General features: G+C 32.6%; 1 protein-coding gene across 8 annotated transcripts in view; it reads right to left on the reverse strand.

Moving 5' to 3' along the window:
- The window catches only part of LOC105836927 (serine/threonine-protein kinase tricornered), a 133,802-nt gene that overhangs the window by 59,040 nt on the left and 52,555 nt on the right, over positions 1 to 22,207 (reverse strand). The window contains exon 1 of one of the 8 annotated variants that reach the window (XM_036293949.1): positions 2,741 to 4,427. The exons of 6 other annotated variants lie outside the window; for them this stretch is intronic. In XM_036293949.1, coding sequence (XP_036149842.1) covers positions 2,741 to 2,915 — 175 coding nt within the window. In that variant the 5' untranslated portion in view covers positions 2,916 to 4,427. Of the gene's footprint in view, positions 1 to 2,740; positions 4,428 to 22,207 lie in introns of those variants that run through there. One more of the 8 variants, XM_036293951.1, reaches the window with a different exon arrangement.

Below are 22,207 nucleotides of genomic sequence, written 5' to 3' on the forward strand. Positions count from 1 at the left end.
TCCATTTGCGTAGTGACCCATCATTTTGTTAACAGTTATTTTTTTCGGTACCGCTTTCGCATAGAATCGGCAATTCCACTCGATCTAGCGATTTAGAATCGCCTTATGCCAGTATCAACGAGCAAATATCCAATCTACGTGCCCAAACTGCAAGCTTGTGAATTACAATTGCATGAACGCCCGCGAGCTTATACAACGCAGTCGCGCGATATCGATGCCATAATCGCACGTCTGTTCCGCGGAATCAAACTGGATAAACAGATTTTAAGTTAAAATCACGAAAAAAGACATTAGACTTAATATCCAATAATTGGTGGAATAAAATAATTGAAATAGATATAAGATGAGAAGAATTGATGGCTGTGTGTCATCTTCATAGATGTAAAGAATTGTCCACATCGTATATATTTTGAACAGGATATAATGAAAAGATGCATTTAAAAAATAACTTTAAAATTGTAACTTAAAAATTGGAAGAAATACTTTCAGTAATATAATATCATTCTTAATATAATATTTTTCTAAGATATACCAAGATATGTAACAGAAAAAATCAAGAATAATTTTAAAAAACCAGAAAAGATCTTGCAAGTATTCTATATAAGAGTAATTCTAGATCTGGGCAGTGAAATATAGACCTAGCTTGAAGTCAATTTGGAAATACTGATTTATTGCCAACTAACTAATACCTATATGTGAATCATATCGTCAGACTAGCCAACAAAAGAAACCGAGAATAATATGCTGACGAGTAATATCGATCGTGCGAGGGCTCTTTCGAAAAGTGTTATACCCGTAAATGTAGCCAGATACTATTCTCGAAGGTACTATTATCCTAAACACCGAGTGATCGTCGGTTTCTCCACTCGTACTAAATTGTTTTCGCGATAATCGATGGTTTGCATTCCGCAGAAAATAACGCGGGCAGCGTACCTTTGTGCATCCCAGAGAATGAAGGTTCAATTTCGGTTGCTGTTCGAATTATGAAGTAGCCCAACGTGTATGGGAAGAAATATCTATTATCACCGAAGATCAATCAATATTCATAGCACAAGACTTTACGTATACTAAAAAAGAGTTTAATAATAATAAAACCTAGATAATAGTCACTAAGATTTAGTGAAATAATTTCAATTAAGTGTTCAAGTAATATAACTAAATATTAAGTAACATTTAATAACCATTTAGTTATTATTAATATAATCACTAAATATTACTAAATATAGTTATATAATATAAATTATATGTTATATAAAAATGGTTATGTATTAACTAAACATTTAATTAAAATTATTTCATCAAAAGATTGTTATATAAATTATGTCACCAAAGAAAACTGGATTGTTATTATTACTAATAAACTTCTATCTCAGTTTAATTTTAATTACATTAGATACATTTTTTTCTCTTCAACCTCAAGTAATCAATGTTCAAATAGATCCTGTTTATATTTGAAAAAGATCCTGTCCTTTGTTTTAAGATTAAACGCTTTTTGTTTGAATATTTCTAAATCCAATCTTGACAAATGAACATTATTATGAATATATAATCTTATACGAAAAAAAGTCTGCCACGCTTTTTTTTATCTTGCTTCCGTGAATGGTTTCGAAGGAAATACTGTGCGAGTTTTCCCGTTGTCGAGGATACCTTCGGTCGCTTTCACTCGTTTTTCCACTTACTTTCTACAAATAGGCCGCCTCCTCTTTCTTTGCTCATGTCGAGGAAACAGGGCCGACAAACGCGCTTTGCCGATCGCTTTGTTTTCACGCAACGACTACTTGTCAACTATACTTTAGAGAAAGAGAACGCACATCACTTTCTGCTTCGAAGTTTTCACAAAGTAAAAAGTTTCTGCATGAACTGCATTTAACCTTAAATATAGTCATGTAATTCTCTTAATGTTTATACTCTTTCGTCAAGAAAAATTTGTTCATAAATGTACAATAAATGTAATTTACATACTGTACGTTGGTTTCAATGACTACTTTTTTTTTGCGGCATTTTCTATTTTTAATGAGGCACTTTAAAAAGTAACAATTTGTCAATTTGACATTTATTAATACAAAATTGAATAATGTTGATAAAATGAAGAGATAAGAGATAAATCTTAGCGAGTAAATAATAATATTGCAAATGTGAAATCTTTAGATTATGGTTAGCTTAGGTAAATAGAACTCTGAATTAAAGCATATTTGATGCTGACGTAAGATATACGGAACATAAATACGAGATAATCAAGCGTTTATCGATACACTTACGCTTCTACTTATGTAATAGAAATGAAAGCAATCTTGCGATTATAATTATTTTAAAGAAAATAAGAGGTTACCAGAAAATTGAAGATAAATATAATTACGAATAAAATTACATAATTCGTTTAAGTCATCTATGTATATAATATAAAATTGCTGAGTAGCATAATACGAAGCAAAACAAATTTAACAAAACTCTTCAAAAATTGTTTTCCATAATCCGCTGTTAAATTGAAAAATTCCAAATATATCGAGTAATTAAAAAAAAAAAAATTAATAGCAGATAATATTTATGAAAAAAGTATAATAAGATTATAAATATAAATATATATAAAAAAGATTAAGAATTTAAGATAAATAATTTAATTTATTGTAAAATTTGAGCTAATGAAATTAAGGTACTTATTTATATACGGCGTTAGTTATCTCTGACGGCAAAATAATTTACGATCAAAGCTGCAGCTATATTTCAACATCAATGTACTGACCTGAGAGGTAGGATTTGGCACAAATGATGTAGCCGCACATCCGGCCTATCTTTGTCCACACGGTCTTAAAGAGCTCCGAGTTATACATCGATAAACAATGGTAACCGCCCCTTTCTCTGATCTCTTCCTCGATCGTCCCACCACGGCACTCACGTATTTGCGCGTCACAAGACATGTACTCTATCGTGCTGTTCCGCGAGTGTCGTTGAACCCGCGCGTGGATCCACGCGGTGAAATGTCACACCGATCGTCGCAATTTCCGATCGCAGCTTCAAATCACGCGCGAAATCATGCAAACGTATGTCCGTGTGAGCAAAGCTCGCCCATGATTCTTACAAGACGTTCACGTATCGAATGTCGATAACAACCAATATAAATCACTTGATCACAATTTATCACTTGATGATTAATCGTAATGACATAACGTGATGATTATCGTCGTTAGACCTAGTACAATAATATCATGCTATTGATCTTCTCTGAGTATTTCGGAATGTAATAAGAAATTTAGATGTGTATGTTTAAGAAATAGTTATTATTACAATATTTGATAAATTATGCAATGGAAAAAGCTTCTCCGTACTGAGAATCGTTTTAAATTCTGCACTAATAAAAAAAAGTAAAGATTTATATTTGTTCATATAAAAATAATTACTCTTGAATAATTAGCCTCTTATCTTAGTCTTAGTTTATTATAGAGTTTAACTAACGAGAATAATTTCCAGAAATAAAGATACTACAATTGCAACGTTCAACCAAAAAAGAAAGTTTAACTTATTACATTTATTAATTACATAATATTGCTTTTCACTTTTCATCTTTCTGCTTCCTGAATACTATATGTCTAATACATTTTTCGCGAAACTTTTCTAAGATCTTAAACTTTCAAATTTATTACTACTATAGTTCATAAACCGTTTTTGCGGTGAGCTCTCACTATTCATTCTGAGTTTTGTAATTTTTATTATTAAAGGTAATTCTCAAAGTGAAACTCTAAAGTATACACCATGTTCTAAGAGACTCGGTTAATAATGAACGAGTCAGAGCGAGCGGTCGAGATGCAACCAGCAGGATAAGTAATTAATTGTAATCGTTGACTCACCATTAAATCGTGTTGTATCGTGCCACGATTCTAATGGTCGCGAATTATGTCACGGGAAGCGCATTTTGTGTTCTGTCATTCATACTGATGTTCTTCGCACACGTACGGACCGTCCCTCTTTAATCAGCTGAGAAAACACGAAATTACACGTACACCCACATAATTTTCTCTTCCGACGAGCTGGCGGTGATTATTGTACTCTTATACTACCGTGCAAGACCATATTTCAAACTGTTTAAACTGAGCGACCACTTGTCAGATAAACCCGTAATTCTGGAAACTTTTCATGTAGCGCGTTTCGTAAGGCCTTTGTCAAGCGACAAATATGAAATTACCTCGTTCTTGTGAAAAACATATCGTTTCAAAGGAAGTTCTAAAAACTTTTTTCCAAATTAAACATTAAACATGTATAAAAATTAATAATAGCAATTATTTTTAAGTTACATTAAAAATATTATTAAATCTTTCAATTAATGAGTTTCACTGTAGCAATCTTGGGATTTATCTGTAAACATTTTCACACGACAATAATGTCACCGATTTCTGATAAACTATTATAAATCTATTTAAATACTGAGACAATTAAATGTAATGTATTTAAAAATGTAATGTATTTAAATGTAATGTAGTTAAAAAAGTGTAATAATTCATGTAAGATATTCAGAGAAAATATAATAATTTAATCAACCTTTCTGACTAATAAAAGATGTACTCTGATTTGAAATTTATGCTTCTCAAACATTGGCGAATTTAGCAACGTGTAATCACGCATACGTCTATTTATCAGGCTTAAGATACATACGTAGTCGTAACGTAACAACAGTTCGAACTAATAGATTCGATTAGATTTTCGATTAGATTAGATAATAAGAAATGTTTAATTTTTAACGTGTTACATTATTTGCAAAAATGTATTTCTATTCTATTTTTTCAATAATTTTTATTTTATCGCAAAATAGCAATTTCAATTTTAAGCGAATAAAACTGTGACTCAGACAGGTATATTTAGCGCAACCGGAAATCGTTTATCGCGGAGTTATAAACATTGTGTTATAAATCAGTAATAAATTGAAATCGATTATAGAAGTATGATATCACATTATAAAATAATGCCAGAATAAAAATTGGATCAATTAGAAAGATTCGCATTCGTAAAAATTTAATGCTAACTCGTCCTACATTTTTATCTCAACATACACACACACATATATATACACATACACAAATTTATTTACTACTTTAATTTAAAAAACATGTATAATTATGCATTATAAAATTGTGATCTATAACAAAATTATGGAAAAAAATTCTTTACCATTAACTACATAACACAAACTCGCTGTAATGTCCGGTTTGAAATCAAAAGCCTTGAATGAGAAAGTCAAGTCAATTATATTTCGTTAAGTGAAAACTAAAACGTAATCCAAAACATTTGAAAGTTTAATCACATATTTTCGCTTACATGTTTCAAGTTGAAATATCAAAGATGCATTTTAAAAACTAAATAAAATCTTTCATAATTTCAAACTTATTTCTCATAAGAGTAAGATTTAACAGAATTTTTAAATAAAATGCTACACTCTCTCCGACACTGAATTATATAACAAATTTACTACAAAATAACAAATGTGATACAGCTTCAAAATCATTTGAAAAGAGCAATAAACTTTATTCTTCATAATAAGTGATATATCTTTTAATATATTCAGATTTTCTGATAAATTTTTTAAAAATAAAGTTATATTTAAAGATAGTTTTATTTCTGATAAAAAGTTCATTTAACAAAGAAAAAAGTGCACAAAAACAAAAAGTAATTAAAAAGAGTATGTGTACGTGAGTACACGTTGCGTTTTGCGAGAAATGCACACTGTTGTTACGGCGATAACAGAAACAATTAATGTTTTGCTGCTCATCTACGACATGTCGAATACAGAAAGTGACGTTAATGCTCTTATCGCAAAAAAATTTTCTCTATCTGACGTTATCGAACGCCATATATTTGTATTTCCTTTAACATAACACCTACTAGGAAACGTCAAGCTATTTCGAAAGCAGCTCATACAATCGCTGTTACTATCTAACATGATAATTTTTATTTTTTTACAACAAAAACTATAATTAAAAAATTTTTTTATTTCCTATTCCAGTCTTTCTTGTTTTGCTTAAGATACATATTTATTTTTAAATTTATATTTTCATTAATCCAGAAAATTTTTTCTCTGCAAAAAATATGAAATCTCAAAATAGCAGATTTTTAAATGTAAATATAACCTGTTATTTAACAGAATTAAAATTTAAAATTAGATATAATAATTATATAAACCTTTGTCACATTTTCAGCTTTTGCGAATAATTTACGAATTTATTCTACCGACAAACTTTCAATGAAAATAAATTTTTACGTCTATTACTTAAATCATAATATTAAACTTGTTTTTATTCAAAAATTTTTATACTTTATTTTATAAGTCCATAAAAAGGTCCTTACAAGCAGAAAAATGTTGTCCAGCGTTAATATTTAACAATAAGATTCTCTCGGTTAGAATTATACGCAAAATTTATAATTTGTATAGAGAAATTTTAGATCAAAATCTATGCGCGAATTAAAACCAGATTTCATCTAGTTCCTAAATTATTTTAAACAGTAGACATTTAAATGTTACAGTTCAGATGTCAAGGCATTATTGCGAAATCAATAGTAGAAAATGTAAAGTAGATTTCAACTTGAGCAACTCTCGTTATATTGCACAACATTGTTGTTGTCATGAATATTTCGCCTCTCTTCTTTTGCACCGCATAATTTTTATCGCTGTACTAAACACATCACATGTGACGAAAAGCGAGTACATGTTGCGTAATAATATTTCCAAAACAAAATTGTTTATTTCAATTTTTCACATATTGTGCTTTTAATGTTAATGTATAATTAATGGATTGCAACATTACAAGATGATTACTATTGCGATGTAATGTGTAATGACAAAATAGCAACATCGGAAAACGCTACGATTTACTGAATTACTCAACCCTTCAATATTAGTTTATATGACTAATGTGGTGTCAAGTGCACGATAATTTTCCAACATATGTCAATAAAAATTGCTTACATATTGATAATCAACTTCCTCTAATATATCATAATCGTTCAATATTAATGTGTATTTAACATGAAATACGAGGCATATAATTTAGATATATGTAATACATATAATAAAAAAATTCTATTACTCACAAGATATTTTTAGTGATAATAAACTATTTTGTATTTAAAATATCTCTAAATATTATTTTTTAGATTTGTGACAAAATAAAGCAATAATAACTAAATTTTTGTAAATCAAATACCTCATTCTTCAATCATTTTATTTAACATGATGCCACAAATTCGAGTATTTTAATAATAATTCAAGTATCTAAATACAGCATGTAACTATTAGGTTTCAGTAAATTATTAGTAAAAAATATTACTAATAACTTACTTAAATTAAACTTAATAATTATATACTGTATTTAGTTATCTGCTGCTCTACTTAAAATTTACCCTAATTTATAAAAATTATTACAATAATATAATAATTATTCTAAGATATTAATATTAATAGCAAACAATTTCTTATATTCGCAACAAAAACTATTTAGTAATAATCTATTTAGTAAAATTAAAACAATTCTTTATAATCACTCTATTGCGCAACTTTTCGTTATAAGCGCTACATACAGAGCCAGTCCAAATGAATGCAAACATAAGTGACTACACTTGCTTCGATAAGCACGACATCGTTTGCACTGATCAAAGCTGTTTATTGTTTGTTCGCGCTCGCTTACTTTGTCTTGATCCATCTTAATAAAATCTATTATAACATATATTGTACAATATTAAATATTACGTAACAATATCAAATACAGAGGCCGTTTAATTAGAAATTTAGATCTCATTGTTGTATATAAAAAATTGTTTTATTCGCAATTCAAATTTCACTCGCTCTAGCATGAAAGGCTTACGTGTGTACTCGGAGAAACAATGTCGAAATAATCGATAGAATATTGGAGATATATTGATAAAATTTTCTTCTATAATTTTTATTTAAATAATTCTCGGATTTTCATCATTGAGTAGAGCATACCCAAATTCTTAACACACAGAATCAGGACAACTTTCGTGCCGTTTTTCGAACCGCAGCACTGTTGCGCTCGAGTTGGAACTATTTCAGTTCATATCACTTATTCTATCGGGATGCACTATTATCTCAAAGGTTGGAGAACCGCTCGAAGATTCTGCCCCCGGCGGGACTCGAAACTTTCACGACGAATTTACGTCGCGAAGTTCATAAATCACTCATCCAAGACCCGCGCTGAGAAACTTTGGTATTTGGCGTCACGACTCTTCTACGAATCAATATAAATTTTGGTTGAATTCAATTCCCATAGCGACAGGAACGGGAAAGTACACTTTATGCCGACTATCAATCGCCTGCTAAGTAAGTATAGAGATTACTTTCGCCTATCTAGACTGCGCGGAAGCCTAAGTTCAGATTACACCGACATCGAGGCACGACATTAATCGGCACGATTTGTGCGTGCGTATCGCGAGCTAAGTTACGAACCGGTCGCGCATACTCGAGCTGACTGACTGACTAACTGACTGACTGAGAGGTTAACACTAGCGCATACGAATGAAGTGTGTGGTAGGATCGGGGGACGACTTCTATGCCCACGCACGACTTTGCCTGTACAAGTAGAAAATGGACGTAAGTAATCGTGTGTGTGTGTGTGTGTGTGTATTGTGCGTGTTCGCAGGTGCGTCGCACACACGCACGTGCGTGAGCGTGTACGGACGCCAGCGTCCATGATTTCATGTGTGGAAGCACATGATTCGCGCATATTTAAGACTGATTAATTCATAAGAAACGGAAGTGACCGGTGTCACACTAACACAAATCGACTCTCTACGAAAAACGAGATAAGTGTGACGAATCACGAAACATATCATCGTTATTTGAATTCAATTTTATTCAATTTTAAGCTAATTTTAATTTTATGTAATATAAATATAATTTAATTTGATTGAATATATAACCTACGCACTTTTTTCAATTAACGTAGAATATCGAGATAATTAATTAAACTTATCGCGAGAGCACGCGGGAGACTTTATTATTAGTCAGATCAATAAATAAAAATTTAGTGATTTCCAGATAATCATGTATAGATAACAATTAAAAGCAAGATCAGATGCTGTTTCTCATTTTTTATCGTAATGTATAAGTATTAGTCTTGTGAAATCATTAACTAGTCAGAAATTCGCGTTATCTTTCCTTCTAAAAATTTACATATTTTTGCACTCTAACGAGGAAATCGATCAATCACGTCCCGAACATTGTATTCTACTTTACGCGATTGCCGACAACGATGCACTCGCATCTGATAACATACAGTATCATTGTTTTCGAATAATCTTCATCTTCCGCGCGGCGGGTATTGTAGTTCGGGCAACAAGGTTGCGGTAGAAGATTTCGAGATTACCGGGACATTCACTACGCTTTTCCTGGCACGGTGCCAACCGCACGGTCGAATCGTTAACCGGAAGCCAGAGTGCCGGAATGAGCACCATCAAGACGAAATTTGTGCTACATGCGACGGTGGCCACTCGGATGAACTCGCGCTCGCTTAACTTTTCCCTCGGACAAACGGAGCGGACCGTTTTTCTACCACAAAATTGCTATCCTTGCCGAAGTGCATTAAAGTGAATGCACAAGCAACATTTTCAAAGTTGTAGTTTAATAAAGCCGCTAACCGAAAAATACAGCAATACAGCAACATCTGCGTAATAAATGGTAATTTCCATCAAAAACACCAACTATTATAGTACTGGTATTCGAAATGTCTGAACTGTTTTTATTATATATTATTTACGGCGCAGATTGCTTCATTGCTCCAAATAATGTGTGTTATAGAAATAATTATATCTGAAATCTAAATGTATGAATATCATCGTTAAAACAATAATGCACGTCATCTCGAGGGATCATGTTCGATGGAACATTTCCTACCAGCGTGCTGTTGACGACGGTCGAGGGCAAAAAATAACATTTATTAATTCGCAACCGCGTGGCAAAGGGGCGAGCCAGCGACGTGGCTGACAATGAGTTCAGTTCGCTTGGCCCCAATCGACGGTCGCGGTGACGCCATCGATATAAAGTTGCATGCGTGTGTTGACTAACTGTACTTCGCATGAAAGTACGGGTAGTACACCTACACATAAGCAGGGTGTCCCAGAACCATCGCCGTTCCTCTTAACTACTAAGGATAACAAGAAAATGGTGGAATCAATAATCATTGAATTATCAATCAGAGACGGACTAAACTGTAAACAAAGTAATGATTTTGAAAAATTTAAGTTTCACAAGCAGAAACTTCGTTCCCAACTTAATTTTAAATAATTTTTAGTTTTATAAACTTTTATACTTATGTAAAAACTTTTATACGGATCATATTGCATAGAAACAATTTACAATAGCAAATTTAAAGAATCGCGAACAATTTCAAATTAACCGACTTCAAATCGTCTTTCAGCAGATTTTATTTCAAATTTTAACGTGATTTCAGGTTCAGATAAAAAATATATTATATACAAAAAAATTTTAATATTGATGTACCGAGAGTAAAAAATTATAATCAATAACTTCAACAAATTCTTCTAGTGGACTTTATTAGAGAGAGAGAGAGAGAGAGAGAGCACAGTATTGTCAAAAAATTAATAAAGTAAAAAAAATATCAAGACAAAAATTAATAAATATCTCAACAAAACATTGATATCGCGTATAAAAATTAATAAGTAGCAAGCGGCTCAATTTCATATTTTATTTATACACCTTTGATACGCACGTACGAATAATATATAAATTAGGCGTCTCGGCATGCGTGTACAGAATATGCTAAGATAACACTTGAACTTGTGTGCGTGTAAATGGCAAAAAGATACGTGCTCCGACATACTGTACGTAATATGAAGGAGACGACTATGACCGATGACACAAATAAATGTCGATTGTTCTCGTTATCTTCCGACCGCGCGGTGCCCGAGACAATGCGACGAGACGAAGCACGCCAGTTTCTTCCAGCCGCGCGGCACGTCGAGTGAAAAGGCTTCGAGGGAATTGAAAATCTCACTCGTAGCACTCTTGACACTATTATTTGAATTATTGTACGCGAAGTATGTAGGCACTGCGGCACCGTTAGATACGGTGCGTAAAACCAAAATAACTGTAGAGTGTATTTCTATTACATGTAAAATAAAGTCGTAAAATCTTCTAATTTTGCTCTTTATAGCACCATAAAACTATGCTATGATAAAGTAATCTCATTTTATACCGACCTAAATTGCGAAAATAATTTCGATAGTAAAAGCTCAAACTCTCTGAAAAAAATTATGATTCTGAAAGTTTATTTTTCGATACAATTTAATATTATAATATTTTAACTATATACTCTTCTTTTATTTTTTATAAAAAAAATTTATTAAATTATATTACTTTTCCTTTCATTATTTTATGTAATAAAGTTTTAATATCAATAGAGACAGATGTGCAACAAATAATATGAAATAAAAGGAAGCCCGGAAGAATACGGGTACCTAGAGGCGTTTGTAAAATTCAAACAATATCTAATTTCGTTTTAACGATCTTCCATCCTTCTTTGCGAGACTCATCATGAGTGAACTGTAACGTAGACCGGCGCAGAGAATTGAGTTAACTCTGCGCTTAGTGGTAAGTGGCTCGTTGCACTTGTAACTTTGTGACTAATAAACTTATAAATAGCCAGTGAAATGGAAAGTAGTTGCGCCGTTAACATATTTCTCCAATCGTGTTTACATTGCTACGAGTGTCGCAGTTCCGTTAAACAGAGTCTGAAACCAATTGCGTCAACCCTTTTTCTATTAATCTGCTGTCAATTAAATTGCTATAAAAATAATTCTCATTAACAACAGTATAGTACTATAATTCTTCCGCATATAGCTAGCCATGTGTGATACGAAATTCCATCGTAGATCAGGATACGAAAGAAAACCTTGTACTGAATTATTTTTATTGTCCCACCCGGCAAATAATTAATTAACATTACGACAGCAGATAATAATTAAAAGATTAATGCGTCACGTCAGCCACATTTGATCGCAGCCGGTTTGGCAAAATTGGAGCGGCTAATCGGTAACCCAACTCCAAGAGACAGGCACCCACGCGATATCCTTGCGCGACGTGGAAACGAGGCGTCTCCGACACACGTCGGGCGTCACGACGGCGGCGAAACAATATCCGCGCTCTCAATGGCAAGCCATGCTTGTCCGATTCGGTATAACACGGTCGCACGTTGTTCAGGGTCTATCTCACGCCTAGGCAAACTAGACGCACGCATCTAGGACTCGTACTTTTTAGCTATCTGTAATCTACGGATAATAAAACGCAGATTATAAAAAATTCCATAAACAATACGGGTCCGTTATCACTTTTATGATTTTTATAATTTGTAATTGCTGAGCTAGTCTTTTTGCCTAGATACACTCGACAATCTAACATATTTCTTAATTTTTTAAATTTTTATGTTTTCTATAATATCTATTTACTGTTAAAACGAAGTACGCTCTAAAATGCAGAAAGCTAATATCTAAAGATGAATTAAAGACCTTGTAGTAGAAGTAATTACTAGATTTGTTTAGTAATTACTACATAGTTTCTTTAAATTGTGTTTTTTAAATTATACAATTCTCTTTCTATTTATCTCTTTCTATTACTCTTTTTTTCAAGTTCTAATTAAAATAGTGTAATTTTTACTTTAAATAAAAAAAAAGAAATAGAAGTGTATGTAATAGTAAAGCTGATAAAGCAAACAGCTAGAAGAGAATCGTGGAGAGAATATATGAAATAAAAATATTTGGCGGTTTCGGAAAAAAGTGCAAGCTCACGGGTATTTAAAACAAGAAAAAAAGAAAAAAAAGAGAAAGAGGGGGGGGAGAGGGTTGGAGGGGAACAGGGAGGTATGCACCAAAACTTGTTGATTTATTCGGGCCGAGAAAAAATGCACAAAAAAATACACAACTGAAAATCAAACGTGATACGTGATCGATGAAATAAACAGCGTTGTAACTTAAATTACACATTGCGGAAAAAGGCATTGCTTCGATCAAATCTGCGGGAAAATAAACCGCTGTCTTTGAAACGATAAGATAAACTCTCTACTCGCGTTATCTACGAGATTGAATATATGCGCAAACACGTGAAAGAAAAAAAGCTACATGCTGTAAATGCGATCACTGAGATAAAAATGACACGTAAAAGCGAACGCATATATACTTCTCTTCGATTATCAAATATATCTGTATTTATTATAAATGCTCAACTACTATAATTTATATAAACAATCTTTTTTAAAGTTATTTTTGTTATTAAATTAATTTTCGCAAAATAAATATAAATAAAGTACCGCAATATTCTAATTAATGGACAGAATGATAATATATATATTACTGTATGATTCAAATTTCTCACAAATTTATAAAAATTAACAAAATTATTAAACTTTTAAATAAAATGTTCTATAAAAAGATTATTTCAATATGATTATCTCATTGTATTTCTTTTCATAGATAGTTCTTTTCACAAGTACATTATATAATAAATTTGGCGATTGCAATATTTTTTCAAAGACTACATTCCACAAAATGTTTCTCACGTGAAGATTCACGCTAGGGAAACTTTCACCGGTACTTAGCCGTAATTTCACTAAATTTGTATCCGCGTGTTCCCATGTACAGTATAATCATGTACCTTGCTTCAAGTAGCCTAACTGTCGAGAATTAGGAATGATCGATGAATACCTCTAGTGCATCTCTTTCTCTCTCTCTCTCTCTCTCTCTCTCTCTCTCCTCTTTTTCCTCATCTTCCTTTTGCCAGACGTACCAATCTAGTGATTGTATCTACACTGTGAGAAAATTCTTGAAATACAGTAATAATTGCTGAAGGTAAAGCAAACATTTCCGATATCTTGAAAAATTTTGTTCGTTTCTCTCTCTCTCTCTCTCTCTCTCTCTCTCTCTCTCTCTCTCTTTCAAAGAAAGTTTAATTCGTACTAAATTGATTAAAAAAAATAAAGATATATAATTTAAATAAATGCTATTAAAGTAGGTGTCACTTAAAGTTTATCTAGATAGAGAGTAAAAGAATTACTATTAACCTACATATAAAAAACTTATCTGTGACATTAATTTTCTTCGTCGTTAGAAAACCAAAGTATTGTGTATATCATCACATAATGCCCTCAATTTCTCGTTTTCTCCCATTTATGGATTTTTTAAGCAATTTAATCGTTTAATGACATTAATTATTCCGCGTTGAGTCACTGAATCGTTGTTATGTATGTCATTTTTGTCGTTTGCTCCGGCAAAAGTTATGCGAGTCTTGTGTTTCACTACATGCGGCTGTAAATTCATGACGCAATTGCGCTTTTTTTCCTTTTTGTAAATTGTAGCGCGATAACAAGGACGGATTAGAAGTCGGCGCCGATATATAACCGAAGAGAGTTAGCCGTGCGAGATTAACCGCTGCACTTAAGAACCGCTAAGAACGAACCCATTACATAGGAAGGTGCTAAATGTGGTTTCGCGAAGTGGTTCTGGCCGCGCACTCGCATCTCCGCGATATCCGGAGAGGTTTATGACGCAAGCGGCATTGCCGCCCACAATGACGAATGTACGGCTGCGGCGCATTTATCCCTCTCGAAAGTCGACGAACCCCACGGCACTCTCGAGGTCAGTCTCGAACTATGAAATTGACGAAAACCAAGTAATGACGGTGTAGGACGTGTAATTACGCTAAGTGCGATCGTTACGGCCGCACGAATGGTCGGCGTCATTAATTATTCACCGAAACATCGCCAATTTCGATGGAAGTTTTGCGGAGCTTCATCAGGAAGGAAACGTCATAATAAAGAGATGTCGAACGAAATATAATATTATTAATAAATTAATAATTTTATTTTAGTCTAGAAGAATAATGCGCCCATAAATCCATACAGAATTATTACTACTTACTTTTGCATTAAAGGTGTACAAAATCTATTTTGAATATGTTTCTATCACATGATTTATATGCCTTGCACCGTTCAAGAAAGCGCGCGTTTATTTTTCTTCGCGAAAGTCTGCAAGTTCGTAAAAATACCTATATATACCTATATATTACCGTCGACGTTTCATGAATTGTAGACGACCACGTTTGTATTAAATCTTTTTAATTCTCTTGAATAAAAAGAACAGAATATTTTATAATTTTTTAAATATATATCACGACACAACATCTTTAAAGAAATGTGTCAGTGTAATAAATAAATCGTTAAAATTTCAATAAACTTCGATTTATAAGGAAAGATAAACTTCTTTCTTGGGTATATTCTTGACTAAACTATATACGAATGTCCCCCAAAAATGTCTTGGAATTCCAGACGTTAACGATGTCATAAAATAAAGTGATTAATAGACGCCGACAAGAATACAAATAAAAATAAATCGCTGATGACGGTTTTATCGAAGCAAACGTTAGCAGGACGAAAAAAGAGAGACGTATTCCTCGTTAAAGGCGTGTTTCCGATATTATATATTTTCGAAAGTAGGTAATAAAATCGTTAAAGCACTTCGTTAACTACAAAGTTGAACGAATTTTATACGACTCAATAAAACCGTTATGTCTGTACAACAAAATCATCTGCGACACAAAGTGTGTCTCCTGACGCTTTTTTCATCTATAACTTCATCATTCCATTTAAAATATAGCAGTTTCTAATAATGACCGATCTCGTTTGTCAAAAATTGTTTTAACATTTGGCTTGAAATATCACCAACACATGAAACTTATGAAATACACATATTAAAATTAAAAGCCTTGAATGAGATGAATGAGAAATAAGAATAAGAAAAAGAATAAGACTTTGTTGTCCATTTTCATGTAGAAGGCTCCTCTCGCAATACTGTAACGAAGGATGAAAGGGGCTCGGATACACAGGGCACCTTGTGTGCACAAGTTGGACGACCGATTTCGACAGGCTGCAAACCTTTTATTGCGCGAGAACTGTGCACTCACGGGCGCGAGGTAATAACAATAATCCCGTAACACACGTGCGCGAAACACGCTCGTGAAATAAGTATGATAGCGGGTCGAGATTGTCGACCCGATGGCCTACTTTGACAGCCAGGACACGCACCACCATCCTGGTTAGCACGCTGGTCCTGCGGAATCAAGGTTGGCATCGTGCCGAATACGACGACGGACGCCATTTCAAACGGCTTACGACGAAACGTGAAAATTCGGTCCGTTTTTTACTGCGCTAATAAACTCGATGTCCTGACTACTTGGACGTTTCCTTGACCGAGATAATGATATACCATGCGAAAAGTTACATCATGTCGACAGTATTTCAAAACTATCGTGTTTGACTTCGGATGGAATTCTAAGATGAGAAGATCCACTTCACCAATATTTTATAAAAGGTTAAATATTGTACAGGATAAAATTAAAAAAAAATAGAGAAAAAAATCTTTAAAAAAACCTGTTAAAATTAAATAAAAAATTAAAAGTCTTATTCCGCTATTTTTCTATGTCTTTTACTGTTTAAACTTCATTTTAAACGAAAACTTGATTTATTCTTTAATAATGGAAATATACGATGCGATACAACAGAAAAATATTAAAAATTTTACAAATTTTAAATAAAATAAGATTTAAAAATAAGAATAATTTGTGTAACATAAATATATACAAAAAACTTTTCTCATAAAAATTCATACAGAAAAGAATTTTTGAAAATTCGAAAGTTTTCTGGGTTTGATATAAAATTTATGCTAAAGACGGCGATGCTAAATTCATCGAAAAATTTGTGATCAAAAATGGATTTATATCTGAACAAAATTGGAACGATAATGGAAGTAACCTAGTTCGATAAACTGAGAAACATCACTTTCTGATTCTAAGAATTTCAAAGACAAAAATACGATATCGAGTAAAATAACAGTAAATATAAGAATAACCAGCAGCATAACCTCAATAAATAGAAAAAGTTCATCATTATAACTGTATGCTAATTGAATAAAAACATAATAAGAAAAATATTTATCAGATAATGTGTATCCTCTAGTCTTTTAATCGAGAATAATTTGTACTTTGTACTTGAACTTTTTCCAGCAAATATCCTTACTTTGCTAATCTCGATTTAACGCAAGAAATAAAAATTACAGCGATAATATTCTATAAAAACGCATAATATGAATTAATATCTGTCATATGCGATATGTAAATGAAATACGTAAATGTAAATGAAACACGTATTCCGATAAAATTAGATTTCAAAGAAATTGTGATGCACAAATTCTATTTAAATATAGATTCTACCAGTATTTTTAACATTAATGTTCAACCCTATATGGGTTAATACATTTAACACTATAATTTTCATAGTAATTATTTAAAAAATGACTGTAAAAGTAAAATTAAAACAAGCTAACATAAGATACAGATTTAAATGTTTTCCTTAAATTAATCTACTTTTTATACATATACGCCTTCTTTAAGTTTATTCCATCAAAGTAATCTAATTTTCGACATTTTGAGTTCAATTTAAAAAAATATTATTTTACTATTATAAAATAAAATTCATGTATTAATGCATACTGATTATATATATACTTTAAAGTTTCAACATAATTAAAAATATTGCATTTAATTTAATTGTTGCTGTACTGACCTAAATATAGTTAAATATATCAAATAAATCTAATAGTTTTATTAACTTAATTGCAAATGATAACACAATCAGTCAATTGCATTATTACAAAACCAAGCGAAGTTCAACAAATCGAGAGAATAAACGGCGTAAAAGTGATGCTGAGAGTAATCTCGCGGCGATTGATTGCGAGCAGACGAAGTATGGACCACGATGTATTCAAGTTCCGTGCTGTAATGGAAAAGCGAATTGAAACGTACTCTCCATTATCGATATCCACGTATCCATCCTGGTGAATTCGATATGACAGTTAGCAACGTCATCGTGATATCGAAATCGAATACATATGTGTATGACTATGGTCTCAGTAATCTTTCACCAACGTCCGCCAATTCGATCGCGAGATAGGTCGACCGACCAATAATACCCATCGCAAAATATCGACAGAAAAAAAGACATACGAAATTTTTAAGGGTTTCAATCGATTGCACCACAGTTGCGCTATTTTTACTGTTCAATACTTGCAATCAGAATTGATGGCATTTTATTAAGAATGAATGAAGATCAAAGGAGATCAAATTAAATTATTAATGCACGAAGCTGAAACTGTAATATCAATCAACTCCATTTACATAATGGAAAAAAAGTGCAATTATGTATCAAAACATTCAATTCGCAAAAAATTCAAATGTTTTTAAAAAACTAACAAATATTTAAGGAGTAAAAGAGTACAAAAGTAATTTTTTAAAAATTAATATAGTAAAAACCTAAAAAAATAATTAAGAAAAACATAATGGAAAAAAGAAGAGAGAGAGAGAAAGAGCATTTACCAATTTCAAATATATATAATATACATTAATCAATTTTTGATTACATATCTTGCCAATATAGACACAACATATATGTTCAACAAAGTTACAGAACTGCAATTTAATCTTATTGTAAATGTGCCTTGACCTGTATGATTTTAAGTATAATGATTCGCAGATTTCACGCAATTATTTAAGCATTAAATGAAATTATGCACGCGATGCTAACGTGAAATTATTAACACGATGTTCTAATCAATTTACAAGGATATTAAGGTGTAATTGCGGTAACAAATCACGAGAGAGAGGTAACCGACGGCAGCGTTTTGGCTTGGTAAAAGAAAAGTCCGTGTTTTACTTTATTATTATCAGGGTTACCGTTAATGTTACCGGTCTTACGGCGCTATGCCGCCCTCGTCATGTCCCTGATTCTCCATTAAAAAGCGCACATTCAGAGAGTAATGACACTTGACATTATATTTCTATCTTTTATGCACATCCTTTTTAAGAAAATTATTAATATCGAATAGTAGTAAAATAGATATTTTAATAATGTATCTCGAAGATTAATTAAAAACAGATTAATTATGAGAGATATTACTTATCACGATTAAATTAATAGCAAAATGACAGCGTATATAAATCAACATGCTGTGCGTTCCAAAATTATACTTATTATTTGAACAAAAATATGGTGTATTATTTAAAAAATATATATAGTTGCCTCAAACAATACTTAATATTTAGTAAGTAAATACAACGATTTAATCAATTTATTGACAATCAATTTTTAAGTTTCCAATTTAAAGACAAAAGATCAATTATTCTGAAAAAAATCGCATATTGCAATGCGCGCGCGCGCGCGCGCGCGCGCGTGTGTGTGTGTGTGTGTGTGTGTGTGTGTGTGTGTGTGTAAATTTATTGTCACTACGAAATATTTAATACACGATTGTGAAATAAATGCATTCTATCACATATTCTATTTTCTCTCTTCATTTCTCATATCAATTAATGAAAAACGAACGATCTATCACCGATTCTCTGTTAATTAAATTACTCAAATTGATGATCCACGCTTTCAAAATTAAAAATTGGCAGATTTTAACTGATGAGAAACCCGAAGCGTGTCGCAAGGTACATCCAAATATGAACAGTGAAAAAAAAACCAACTCATGTCCCTTATCATTTCAAAGTCTACTTTCAACGATCGAATATAAAGTACTTACAAGGAATGACTGTCGCCGCGGCACACTTACGTATCGTTAATTGTGAGACTTTATCGCACTGTTCGCAAAGCGTAAGGAATGATTGTATCAGACGTCATAGTACTTCACGCGGTTGCGTCTCAAAGGGTAATGCAACAAACCCGGAGGACAATACACCACGCATCGGCGAGTCTCACTATGTGAATGATAGAGCGGCGACCGTGTGTATCGTAACGAAGCGCTATACAACACAAACATTGAAAACAAACATCAAATGTTTCGTCGAAACATGGCTATTTAATGCGTTGTAAACGTACGAATTCTGTATCCCTCGTGTTCCCGATTCATTATTAATATGCGTAGTCACGATACATCGTAGTTCTTTATAACGCACTGTAAAGTAAACATATATACCGAATATCCTATCTCCCGCATTTCAAATTAATTATTAATTTATACACGGTTGCGGTCATCTGTTCTTTATGTTACTCGATATAACGATTCATGCATCACTGCGTGTTTTCGGTTCACGGAATAAACGAACTGAACCTCAGCGTTAAATGCAATACGAGGTGCAATCATATATTTAAGATAGATCTAGTACACAAGCAAATAAGTAATAAATTCTAACTTTTATTTTCCGATTAAAATAAAAATAGACATCAATTTTTTAATCTAAATTTAACATTAACAATTTTTTTAAGTGAAGTAATTAATTATACAAATTTTCATTAAAAGAAAAAGTTAAGTAATAGAATTTGCATAAATGTTAGTTATTAACTTAGTTAATACAGTTGATTGTTAAAGTTTGTAATATCTGTGTATTAGACAAAATTAGGACAAAAAATCAATATTATCTAATACATGAAAATCAATGAGAGAAACCTAACTGACACACGTATAAATATAATTATGAAGCCCACAAATTGTATTCTGTATTATCCAACTTTAATCGCTTATAACTCAAGGAGTATCACGACTTCGATACGTTCATATTAAAATTTTTAATTCTACACTCAAGAAAAATGATCTTGCAACTTCAACAAAAATTATATGTGTAAAAATTAGCTCAGATAGATAAATAATTAGCAAATACTATGATATGTATATGTATTACATCTAATCAATCCAACTGATAGAAGCAGAATTTTCAAATTTTATATGTAACAGCCAAAATTCTAGCAGATACAAAAATTAACGATGCATTTTGGTTGTGATATCAAGAAATCTATATCAGCAAAAAAAATTTTTTAGTGTAAATGATCTTCAAAATATACGATGTTAAAACCTAATCTTTGGTAATTGCAGGATATCTTATGTCCTATACTAATTCCCTATGCCACTTCCAGTATCATATTGCATATGCATTCGAATATGTCGATATTAGTTTGAAATTCACGAGAAACTTCGCAACGGAGCTAACGCAATATCGAGGTAGATATTAGTGCATTTTCAACGAGAAGCTGTGCTGCGTACTGGTTGAAAAACTACAGCCGAGTGTCAGTTGGCAAGGGCTATCGCAGTATCCTGCGTGTTTGCGCATTTCACACGCGCGTGAATGCACGAGCACATATAAATGCCCCGTGCGTGCGCGTCGCGTTGCGCAAGCACGCGCTCATTGCGCAACGCGGCGAATGCTTTTCGCTATGAACAAATAAGCGGGATAGCCCCGTTAACCCGTAATCGTTAATCTTACGGAGTAACCAGTAAAATTGGAAAACATATCGCTCGTGTTCGTGGAAACCAATAATGACAATTATCCTTAACAATGAAAATTAGCAAGCAATTCTAAGCCATTTAATAGATTTATCCGAGATTCAACGTGAAGTATCGTACAATATTACGTTTTATTTCATAATATTAAATTCCATTTTTATAGCAGTTACGATATATGAGGTAGTTTCATAAAGTTAGGCAGCTTTTGCGCAAAATGAAATATTGCAAATGACGAAAATGGTGGTGTATTGGCGCGAATAAAAATAGCGGCACTATTCAGTGCGATATTACGTCGTATATATATTTTACATTTTGAAAGTTTTAATATAAAAGAAAGTTACGCAGGGGAAAATAATCGATCTAGCTATTGAGATGCGACTTCCGTATTTTCACCCCGTATCGAAGTGTCATTGCTCGTAGCAAGCGCTCCGAATCGATTAAATCTCGTCGCCTCGCGAGTATAGTGCGGAATCAATACTCGAAGAGAGCACCTCGTTATTCTCGATTCCAGCATATGGGAATACCGTTTCGACGCGAGAGCGTGTCGCCTTGACCTAAAAATCCTGCCGCGAACATGGACATCCGCGTTTTAACGCCGTCCGCGCGGTACTTATTGCCGCTCACCTAATCCATAATTCCGTCACGCATCGAGCTTTGATATGCCGGTTTCATACTCTCTCAAACATACGCGCCGACGTCGAGATGCCGAAATAGCAGCTGCGTGCCGCGGAATAATAATTAATAACCGCATCTCCGTGTGCGCAGATATTTCTTCTGTATCAGGATTAACTCTTTACTTACGACACGTTAGATTAATATATCTTTCACTTTGATAATTTAAATTGAGACGGATAACGGATATAAAGATCGACCG

Source organism: Monomorium pharaonis, chromosome 11 (genome assembly GCF_013373865.1).
Source record: "Monomorium pharaonis isolate MP-MQ-018 chromosome 11, ASM1337386v2, whole genome shotgun sequence".
NCBI lineage: Eukaryota > Metazoa > Arthropoda > Insecta > Hymenoptera > Formicidae > Monomorium > Monomorium pharaonis.